General features: G+C 45.4%; 1 protein-coding gene across 4 annotated transcripts in view; it reads left to right on the forward strand.

The window, feature by feature from the left end:
• Positions 1–12,037, forward strand: part of PDE2A (phosphodiesterase 2A) — a 733,167-nt gene that overhangs the window by 403,778 nt on the left and 317,352 nt on the right. For all 4 annotated transcript variants that reach the window (XM_029602059.1, XM_029602057.1, XM_029602058.1 and 1 more), the window contains one exon: positions 7,829–7,918. In XM_029602059.1, coding sequence (XP_029457919.1) covers positions 7,829–7,918 — 90 coding nt within the window. The remainder of the gene's footprint in view (positions 1–7,828; positions 7,919–12,037) is intronic.

The following is a 12,037-nucleotide window of genomic DNA, read 5'->3' on the forward strand; positions in this document are numbered from 1 at the left end:
GAGTGAGGTTATCAAATTTGCGGATAATACAAAATTATTCAGAGTATTAAATTCAGAGGACCTTGCAAGACTGGAAGATTGGGCATCCAAATGGCAGATGAAATTTAATGTGGACAAGTGCAAGGTGTTGCATATAGGGAAAAATAACCCTTGCTGTAGTTACACAATGTTAGGTTCCATATTAGGTGCTACCACCCAGGAAAGAGATCTAGGCATCGTAGTGGATAATACTTTAAAATTGTCGGCTCAGTGTGCTGCAGCAGTCAAAAAAGCAAACAGAATGTTAGGAATTATTAGGGAGGGAATGATTAATAAAACGGAAAATATCATAATGCCGCTCTATCGCTGCATGGTGAGAATGCACCTTGAATTCTGTGTACAATTCTGGTCGCCGCATCTCAAAAAAGATATAATTGCGATGGAGAAGGTACAGAGAAGGGCGACCAAAATGATAAGGGGAATGGAACAGCTCCCCTATGAGGAAAGACTAAAGAGGTTAGGGCTGTTCAGCTTGGAGAAGAGACAGCTGAGGGGGGATATGATAGAGGTGTTTAAGATCATGAGAGGTCTTGAAAGAGTAGATGTGAAACAGTTATTTACACTTTTGGATAATAAAAGGACTAGGGGGCATTCCACGAAGTTAGCAAGTAGCACATTTAAGACTAATCGGAGAAAATTCCTTTTCACTCAACGCACAATTAAGCTCTGGAATTTGTTGCCAGAGGATGTGGTTGGTGCAGTTAGTGTAGCTGGGTTCAAAAAAAGGTTTGGATAAGTTCTTGGAGAAGAAGTCCATTAATGGCTATTAATCAAGTTTACTTAGGGAATAGTCACTGCTATTAATTGCATCAGTAGCATGGGATCTTCTTGGTGTTTGGGTAATTGCCAGGTTCTTGTGGCCTGGTTTGGCCTCTGTTGGAAACAGGATGCTGGGCTTGATGGAACCTTGGTCTGACCCAGCATGGCAATTTCTTATGTTCTTAGGATATGGACTAAGCCCTGGTACTGAGTGTACCCCTGCCTTCATTGTTATACCTAGGGATGCTTCATTTTAAATGCCATTAGCACCTCCTCCACTTCCCTGCGAGTACCAGAGTGCACCAGTGTGCTTAGTCTAATTATTCAAGTCTCATTAAGTCCATCGTGATTGGAATGCACAAAAACCTTCAAGGCCAGGGTGAAAACTCTTTTTTCGACAAGCTTTTCTGAGGTTTAGATGACATTTTGCATGGACTGATTTCTGCTTTGACATCATTTTTTGCCCGTATGAGGATAGAGACAGGGTCCAAGGACTGCCTGAATGGGGTCGATAGCTTTTCTCTTTGTTGATATTGTGTGTGTTTTATTGTGTGCTGCCTAGAGCTTTGTGTAAGCACTAAGCCGGCCTGAGGTTCTGCACAGGAACCTTTCGATTTTAAACAAATATTCGGTGATTGTCTTCCGCCTTACTCGAACCCGGGGATTTTTAACATGAATATTGTAAAGAGGAGCAGATTCGGTGGCAACTTCAGCAGCTGCGCTGCCTTAGAATTACAGATTTCCTCCTCTCCTCGCTCTTTCTGCAGCACATAGGATGGGGAGAGGACACTGAAAGGAGATGACTAATTTCCCAGCACACAATGCTTTTGCCTGTTGAACTGTGCCATTTGATGAGTCGTAAACACACTGCAGCTAAAACCTAATTCATTAACCTGGAAGGCTAATGAGCAGTGGAGGAGCAGCACAGTTCTCATATTCCAGATTAAAAGCAGAGCCCCTCCTGCTGCAGATTTTTCAAGTTTATGTGGAAAATGTGCATAAAGCTTGACACCTCTGACTATGCAAAAAAAATCAGGTTTTTTTAAATTAAAAACTCTTCACATTTATTATTAAATACTTAAACTAAATTCAAGTATAAAATGTACTAAGTACAAAAGCAGCAATGTATCAAGTTAAGTCTTCACTTTTCTTTTTGAATTGGAATACTGCAGTCGTCCTGTTTATATTTTCTTGAGAAAGTCCTTGTGGTCTTTCAAGGTACCTGAGCTTAGGTTTGCTTTAAATGCTCCCTCGATGAGCTGTTAATGCCCAGAAAGATACGTGCGGTTTGAATGAACAAGTCGTCAGCAGAAGTGCCCGTCGGCAAGGCCCTCTCTGCCCCAGCTGAGAGACATCAGTTACAAACTTCCAAAAAGCACATGCGAGGGACATGTCTCCATCCAGGAATCATCTGTGAGGGATTCCCCCTCCTGTTTGTTTCAGGGCGGGAGCCGAGTGCCTCTCTCATCTGCTCCAGCCTCGGCCTCCTCTCCCCTGCCCTCCTGGTGCTGGAGGACTGGGAGCAGGAGCAGAGAGAGAGGCTGAAGGCAGGCTCCCTGTTGCTTTCTTCAGATGACTGAATTAAGGGCTGAAGAAGCTTCGGTCAGGAATATTGATCGCCTCAGGTCCAAATTTACAGACCAGTTCAGAAAGGTGCATTCAGCCAAATGCTCAGCTTAACCCGCATTAAAACACACATTTTGTGAGTGTAACATATAACACAGTAGATGATGTCAGCAAAAAAACCCCCAAGTGGTCCATCTATTCTGCCCAGCACGCTTTATTTCTTCTTTTAAGTTATTTATTTGTACTCTGTTAATAGAGTAAGTGCCGCTCCATGCAAGCCACCCCCTCGCCTTCTGTTCCCCCTTATTTTCATTTCCATCCTTTAGCCACCAGGGATTTTCTGTGTTTATCCCAAGCTCTTTTGAATTTCATTACGGTTCTTGTGGTAACTACCTCTACGGGGAGGGAATTTCATGTATCCGCCAGCCTTTCCCTTAATAATTATTTCCTGACATTGTTCCTGAGTCTTCCCCTTGTAACTTCATATTGTGGTCCCTAATTCTACAGCTTTCCTTCCACTGGAAAAGGCTCAATTCCCCTGCATCATTCACACCCTTCAAGTATTTAAATGTCTGTATCATATCCCCCCGGGCCTTCCCTCCTCCAGGGCATACACATAGTTAGGTCCTTCAGTCTTCACTTGGGTTGCCTTTCCTTGGACCGGTTAGATCAGTCTCCAGGTGAGGCCTCACCTCCAGGGGCTTTATCACCTCCTTTTTCCCGCTGGTTATGCCTCTCTCCACGCAGCTCAGGGTCCTTCTGGCCATAGCCAGCACCTGTCTCATTGCAGATCTCCAGCCTCTATCAGCCCTGAGGTCTCTTTTCCGGTCTCTCGCCCCCCCTTTATGTCCAGCTCCTTTGGATTTCGGCGCCCCAGACGTAGGACTTTGCACTTCTTGCCATTGGATCCCAGCTGCTGAACCTCTGACCACTCCTCTCAAGCCGACGCAGCAAGACGTTTTATGCTCACAGAGATGGAGTTAAGTTTCGCACTGAAAACCTTTGAAAACACTGAACAACAGGTAAATAAATGTCAGGATTTATCAGGCTACCCGCTGCCACTTCGCCAGATGTGCGCTTCTCCTCCCGGCGCCGTACTGGGCGCTTGTCTGTGCGGATAATGCCCTCCCCCCTTCCTGAATTAAAATGTGCGTCCAGCCTCTGCTGAACTCACATTTTACAGTCAGTGTGCTTTTTTTTTTTTAACTCCCGATGCATTTGCATAGCAGCTTACTGCATCGGGAGTTAAAAGTAATTTTAATCTGGGCATTAAAACTGTGCGCTGAAAACCAGCGCATTTTAGCACTCAGAATATTGCATCAGCCTGTCAGATTGTGAACCCTCTGGAGACGGGGAAATCCCTCCAGTACCTGAAAGGGTCTGAAAAGTGAAATATGGATCCAAATAAAAGAAATAAAACCCCCTCACTTTGAGCTACTTTCGTACCTTGCTTTCAGAAGGCCAACCAAGGCTTGGCTATTAAATCAAAGCCTTTCCTTCAACTGACTTCAATGACTGTGAGCACTGCATTCAGATAGGACTCCTGGAACTTGTTCTCCACTCCCGGATACTACCCCCTCCCCCCCCCCCGTACCCACACGAGGCACTTCCTTTCTACCCGTGCACCCTTTCCCTGCTTCCAGGGCACCTAGCAGTCCTGATTACTATTTCGCCTTGGGTCCCCTTTGCTTAACCTCTTCAAGCTCTACCTCCCTTACGCCCATCCTGGAATTTCCCCGTGTTTAGCACCTCCCTCTCATCCTTCCTGCGATTTCCATACGCTTAGTATAAGTGCAAATTGATTGTGAGCCACCTTGAGACCAGATTGGTTAAGGCAGAATATCACATGTTTATAAATAAATAAAATACCAATGAACGTTCAGGCAAAGCCAGACCGTGCGGAGGACTCATGCAGTTAGGACAAGGGTGTGAATGAAGGTCCGTCTGCAATTTACCTATATTTGTCTGCCAACCAACCAGGCTTTTCTGTTTCCCAAAATGTTAAAACACTTTCAGGCCAATTCTGTAAGCTCCGCGGGAAAACGGGTGCTCGGCGTTGAGCACCCGCCCTCCCAACGTGCGCCCAGCCACCTCCTCTGGGCGCGCTCCTCTATTTAAATGAGGGCTCGCGCTGAAAGGAGGCACTAAGGGTGCTGCTTGGCCCAGCAGAGGTGGCCGCCAAGCTGGAGTGTGCCTGATGGCTGAAATCCTAGAGCTGGCGGGGAGGCAGCGCGGCCCAAGACAGTGAGAAGACCCGTATCATCCCGCGGCACTTGCAAGCAGCTGCCCGCAACGGTGAGGAGCTGAGGAAGCCGTTGGGCGCCGGTGTCCCAGCATCCAGGCCATACTAGTACCTCCCAAGGAGACGGGGCTGGCCCTGCCGCCAGCTGCACATCACGTTCCTCCATTACCAAAAGTTGCTCTCTAAAGAAGTTCGATTCCCAGCCGCCAACTGCTGTAAACCATTATGAGATGGAAAGACCTTCTGTGTTCATAGCGTAGTTAACGGGTGTCGCACTGGTCTGGGTCTTACCTGCAATTTATACCTTTTTAAATAAAAACTTGTCTGCCATGAAGGTTCTGAAATGAAGGGGTGCATGGTTAGAAGTGGTGCAGGGACAGCCAGGGGTTTCTTGGGGATTAGCACGGTTTGCTTTCCTCAAGAGGGTAACATTAGACAAAGGGACTGGAGTTCACTTAGTTTATACATTCTTTTTTTGGATGAAATGTTTCTTCACATAAAGAAGGGGTGGTGAAGATGAGAACGGAATTCAAAAGGTGGTGGGGGTAAACACAGAGGATCCCTGGTGGCCGGAAGAAACCTTTCTACATGGGGGGGGGGGGGGTAACCTGCACGGAGTGGCAGTTACTGCCCCGAACAACTCGCTGAGTCGACTGGATGGGCCATTCGGGTCTTTATCTGCCGTCGTTTACAGTCCATCGCGCTCACCTCCATCACACGCTCTCTTCTGTGTGCGGGCACGGTGCTGCCTCACCGCCAAATCATCCGCCGGTGTGCGGGACTGCAGGATTTACGAAAGGCAACAGCGGCAGCAGCAGTGACTGCGTTGGCAGTGCTGGCGCCACAAACAGTGTTATTTTTAGCCTCCGAGGCATTGTGGGTCATTTTTTTTTCTTTTTTTTTACCCTTGGAGAGGCAGCAGCAGTCATAATGGTGCCAGCAGCATTGTGGACTATTCCTAATTGCGATGGAATTTGTTGGTGAACATTTCTTGAGTGTATAAAACAGGTTACAATAGAGCGTCTGCTCCCCAGGGCTAGAGATAACGTGAATGCTGTGTGTAAGGAACTCCTTAAAATTAAAAAAAAAAAAGGTATTATCTGATCCCCCCCCTAAGGCTTGTGCTGCAGCTTGAAGTGGTAATTAGAAGATCTGTATTATTAGATAAGGGACTTCATCCTGCACATCCTTCTTGAATGAGACATTGAAGCCACAAGCTCACCCATGGTTGCTTGGTGCTGCCAAAAAAAAAAGGGCCTTCCAGACCAGAGGGGCCCCATTCTCTGCCCTCAGCTGGTATCCAGCAGTCAAAATCTGTACTCTGTACTGCGCAGAATCAAGTCCACAGTACTCAGCTGTTGGCTCACTTTTCTTCCTTGAAGAAGAAGAGAACCTTTGATCTTGAGAGTTCAGGCACGCCAATATCTTTTTACTACTCCTTTAAGAGGTCTCAACCTGCAGACCCTCCAGTTTAACTCTGCTCTGTTTGGGTTTTTTTGATGCACTAATTTTATTAGTGTTAACTCTTCATGTGAAAGAATGAACTGTGTGCTAAAAAGGGCTAGATTACCTGTACCATCAGTTGATACCATGTGTGTCTGACTGGGTAGGGACAGATTTTTCTTGCTTGCTTACTATTATGCTGTTTCTGCAAACAGGCAGAGGCAGGCCAGAGCAGCAAGCAGATAGTCTATGTGCAGAATGTATGCCCTAAGGTTATTATAGCGAGATACTAAATAGGACATTGTATGGAAGATACTGGCTTACCCGCTGTGCCATGCAGTGCTCTGCACTAAACTCTTCAGGAATGGAGTTTATAAGGGTGTGGAATAAGTACAGAGGATCCTTACTTGTTAAACGAGGGGGGAGCCCATGTTTTAAGTGTTTATGGCACCATATTCGCCTGATTGAACAATAAACGTTGGGGCTGCTGGAATATATGACAAAATGGTTAAAAGAAAATGTTCCTAGCAGTAAGAGAGAAATCCATGTGGCCAGGTTTGTCTCTCAGGCTGCAGTGGTAGAATTAATGGGCATGTGGGTCTTTCTGGCAGGCTACAAGTTGTGAAATAGCTGTAATCCCTAACAGAAACGCAGGCACTAATATAGCCGCTCCTTTCTGGCAGGCTCTGCAGCAGCCGAGGAGACTGGACATTTGGGAAACAGCCAGACTAGTTTTCCTGCCTATTTAGATTAATGCAGAACTTTGTGGGTAGACATGGGCAAGGTGGGTGCTGGAGGGAACTAAGTGGGGACCTTGAAAGCTTTTCTGCCCAAGTTGGTAGAGTATAGAGAGAAGACAAAACAAACTGTCCTAGATAAGGCAAACGTTTGCAGGTGGTCACGCTATGTGACTGGCAACTGGGATCTATCCTTAGTAGCGTGGAGTGGATGGGATTGGTGGTCTTTTTCTGCCATCATTTACTGTGGTGTTATATTCTATTAATTTCTGTCTCCTGCAATTGGCTGCAGCAATGCAGGTGTAGGGTTCTGTGTTTGACGTGAATTTCAGCCTCACAAAAGAGGCCCTACTGCATGACGTTAGCTAATAAAACTCTCTTTAGCATGGCAAAGCTCTAACAGGCCAGGACTGCTGCATCCAGCGCCAGGAGTTGACTGCTGAGGGATGCACAGCTGCACAAGACATTTGTCAATGAGGGCATTCACAAGGAGGATAACTTTCCAAACCACTCGTGCGTGCCAGTATATGCATGTATATGCACGTGCGCAAAGTCACTACAGTATTTTTTAACCTGCATGCAAACAATAGGCCCAGGTTACATATGTACACAAACATACTCGCATATGTAAAAATCGCGAGCCGCACAAGTTCAGACTTATCCAGTTAAGTAGCAGCACATAGTCAGATAAGTCAGACTTATCCGGCTATGTAATTAAAAATAATGCTCTACTTAGCCAGTTAAGTCTTAAAACACTACTTGTGTAGTGCGAATGGTAGTAACTGGGAGCAAGCCACATGCATGCACTGATTATGATGACCTGTAACTGGATCACATTAGGTTCTGATTCCATGATACCATAAGTCAGCAGCTTTGTACCCGACTGTGAATTTCTGGGTGTTGAAGCCTTTCCTGTAGTTGACTGTAGGAGCTTCGCAAAACAAGCAGGTTAAAATTGGAAGGACCATAGGTAGCGTTTCTGCCTTAACCAGGCATATGTGAGGCATCTAATGATCTCTGTAACTCCTTTTTTGTCTTCTAGGATGCACTGCTGACTCTGGGGTCTGTCATTGACATATCTCACTTACGGGAGGCCATCAAAGATGTGGTCACAGCTGTGCTTCCAAAAGTGGTAAGTAAAAGGCTTAGAGGACTGGCGGCTGCCGAGTGTAGGTACAAAATTGTTAGCCTCTCTTTTGTTGTTTTCGTTTATTCTTGTAATGAGGCTAATTGCTCATGTCAGAAAACAATACCAGCTGTAAGTGGAGACTGAAAGGAGGGCCTGCAGCCCGTTTTTCTAGGTGTACATATAAGCCATGGTGTGAGGGAGTAGACTGAAAACTCCCTCAGACTACGTTAATGGACCAAGCACAGCTGTCTCACCAGTCCTCCTTAAGGTTGAGACCTTAAGGAGGACTGGCTTCTCTCTTAACCTTAAGGTTAAGAGAGAAGTCCTTCACCAGAGTATAAGGCCTCAGGGCCTAGAAGGGTTAAGCAGGCTCTGGGGAGCAGATAGAGATCCACCACGATTAAGGTCTGAGAATGACATTAACTTCAGACCTGCTATGTTTAAAGATTGTGACTTGCTTGGAGTCAAAGTGAACTGCCTAATTTGTTTGTTTTGCTTTGCAGTGTACTTGTGTTTCACTGTAAATAAACTGCACTTAAGGAACAGCCAGAGTCTGCCTCCCATTTTCCTCTGGCTGGTCCCAAGCTGCTACCATTTGAGTTACCACACACGGGATCACTGACTATAGTGGGTTGGGTGTTTGGAAACAGGGTGCGTTATAAAAATCACTCCTCAGTTTTATATGCTTTCATGCAATTCTGCAATGGTGGGTACTTGGTTTCTGTTGTTACTGCATGTATGTAATATGGGTAGCCAGGACATACACTTCTCCCAGCATCCACCCTTTTACAGAGTGATCAAACACAATAAACACACTGACACCCGAGTGGAATCAAATAGACCACAGCTTTTTTACAAAATAAACAAGTGCCTGAGCCAACAATACGCAGCAAAATAACTAACCCCCCGTGATCATCCACCACCAGCCAGCAAGATGAACACCATCAGGCCTTCAGGTTACAAGCATTTCAATATCACTACTCCATGACCCCCACCTCAGCCCAGCAAGGAGCCGTGCATGGGACAACTGCACCCTGTTGTTCCACCCAGAAATCCAGGGATGACCACTGTCAGGTCAGCAAACTATTCAGCATACCGCTGGCTCGGGCAACCTGCCACAGGCACAGGTAGGAAACTAGCCTGTGACCCCCAAAGATACAGCCATGATTCCTAACTCAGCATATCCTCCAAGGCCTCCTGAAATGTATTCAGCAACAAATCTAAACCAATAAAGGACAAATGAACTCTGTCTGTTCTGAACAGACCACGATCCAAATCCCATGACCACTCATGCTTGATAGGATGCCCCCCCTACCCCCCCCCAATAAACCCAGCCAAGAATCAATCTGCTGATTGGCCTTTGCCTGGCTGTGGTGCCAAATCACCCTATCAATCTCAGAAGGCCTTGAGATAATGTCTGATCAGCAAATCACAGCAGCAGGTAATAGTATGGAAATTAACACTAAATCCTTCCTGACTATGCTGATGAATTTGTGCCCAGACATCCTACCTCAGTTGTTATCCCTCCCCAAGTGGATAATTAACACTCCTGGCTAACCAAACTGCCCCAACCCGTGCCGTAAACATGGAATCAACTCATCCCACAACATCTCCCTACGCCCAAACCAGTGAACAGTCGTACCTTGCTGAGTCAGCCCAGCTGCGCCCCCATAAGGACACCCGCATACATGTTTACAGGCCCACACAAGGTACGAATATCCAACAATCCATGCAGTCCACCTCCAGCATGAAGGATGAAAGTTAGAATGTACCAAGAAATGGGATCTGCCCATTGGACGATTCTGACTAAAAGCAACAAGTATGCAAACCCAGAACAGCTCGCAGGACCACAGAACCACCTTTACCGCCCTGATCACTTTTAGACCTTGGAACGTAAAGAATAACCGAATCACTACACAGCGTGACCTGCTGAACCAACAATCCAGTGTATTCCACCCCCTTAGCTGCCCTAGCCACAAGTTCGCTAATCTAAAAAGCCCCAAAAAACATGAGCAGAAAAGCCAAGTGGAACAAACAGCATTTGTATTGCAACACACAAGTGCTCGACAGCACATCCCATAACCTAAGCAAGATCTCATGAGTGATGGGGAGCCGTCCATCCGAACCTTGCACGACGCTCCTGGGCCAACCAAGCCACAAACGATGGACCAGGAAACAACCCACAGGAAAGAAGAAAACCTCAATAACTGCCTATGAAACCCCCCCTGCCTTCGCTTTGTCAATAAATTGCTCCCGTCACGTAACCAGTCCAAGTAGAAGGGCTAGAGATGCTCGCAGCAGCTTCCATGCTTCCGGGAACCAAATTTCCAGAGGAAAGGGGGTACTGAGCCTCCACACAGGTTTGGGAAGCCCTGGCATACAATATAGTAATAAATGTAAAATAAGACAATGGAGTGGTATAAATACAAAATACATCATAAAAATAGTGCAAACAAAAGGTCATGAAACATCAATAACAGACATAATACTAATAGTAATTAGGCATAAAATGAAATCAAGGCAATAATTATCAAATGCATGTGAGAGCAAAAAACTTGGAGTTCCTTTCCTGAATTTGCTATAATCTCTTTCACTTAGAACAAGGAAAGGAAGAGTATTGCAAAGGGAAAAGGTGAGATATAAAAAATGCATATGTAGATTCCTTCCTAACGGAGGCTTAGGGGGCACCCTTTCCTAGGAGAAAGTGGCAGAACCAGCTCCCCCGCTGATAGCTCTGCCTTGTCAGCTGCAGGAAATCAGTGAGATCAGTAAAGGAAGAGCAAAATACCTGTCGTTATTGGATGGCAGAAGTTCCCATTTATTTGATTTTCTCTAACTTACAACAACATCCATGTAGATACCAGAATGTGGGAGGCTGATCCAGTTTTTATTTTGAATCCCTATTCCCTGATCATTTTTCCCTGACTGGCGAGTGCAGGCAGCCCCTGAGGGTTGCATTACAAGTCCACTTTGACCATACACTTTCAATTTGTTTGACATTTAATAATCATTTACCTTCTGTCTCTTCCATTAGTATGGGGGTGGGAGTTTGTCGTTACAGATTGCTTTCCTCCAAATAGCTTTGTGTTGGTAATCTCTCGGCATTATGGTGCTGTGACAGATGATAACATCTCCATGTTCCTTCTTTGAGTGCCTGTTAAGACCATAATGACCTGCTTCTCTACCACTGAGTGGGTACCATTGTACTAATCCATGTAGCAGAGGCATCTGTTTTACAGGTCCGGGATATGTCCTTACAGCCTTGGTATTGAGGGCCTCCAGCACAGTAGCATAGTCCTCATTGGTTATCAAGGATCTCTTGACCTATTCAGGTCTTCCAGTTATTTTTATCTACAGATTGGGCCAGATGGTCCTTGAGGACTGGGCTGAGAACCACTGCTCTGTTAAACTAACCTAAAAATTGTCCAGCTAGGATGTTGGCCCTGAGCTTGCCAGCCTATAGAGATCCTTTCATCAATTAATAAGAATGGGTCTTTGTGTTCAGGAAAGCTCATGTATGCTGGCATATTTGGATAATTCTTACACTGGTTCAATAAACAGTATCAACCCCTGCAGGACATTAAAATAAAACTTTGTCCTGGAGTTATACAGATGTTTTCTTCTCATTATGCTTTGGTGTTGAGGGCTTTCCCCAGCACTCGTCAGCAAAAACTATGACACATTTTTTCCGAGTTTTAGTACATTGATTTTTTGTTTTGCTGCCATTTTTGGGGAGGTATTTAATCTCAGTTCATCTTGTTCCTAACAGGGAAATGTAACTTGACGTAATAAATCATATAAAAATCAAAAAATGGGAGATATCTATGGTGTATGAATCACTGAGGTGAGAATGAAAGGTCATAGAAAACCAATTCACAGATAAAAATAATCAAACACATTAGAGGTGGCACCGAACTTCCATTTCAGACTGAAAACGAGAGACAAAATCCTGACTTTATATATCTAATGCAGAGGTTTGGCCGTCCGGAGACAGAAATATTGCATGAAACAAACTAGACATTGCTTGGCATCAGTAGTGTCCAGCTTGAAAAAAGCTTCCAGACCCTGGTCTTAAGCTTCTAGCACAATGCAAGGCTGATTCTGGGCTCAATCGCCCCAGAT

Source organism: Rhinatrema bivittatum, chromosome 5 (genome assembly GCF_901001135.1).
Source record: "Rhinatrema bivittatum chromosome 5, aRhiBiv1.1, whole genome shotgun sequence".
NCBI classification, from domain to species: Eukaryota; Metazoa; Chordata; class Amphibia; order Gymnophiona; family Rhinatrematidae; genus Rhinatrema; species Rhinatrema bivittatum.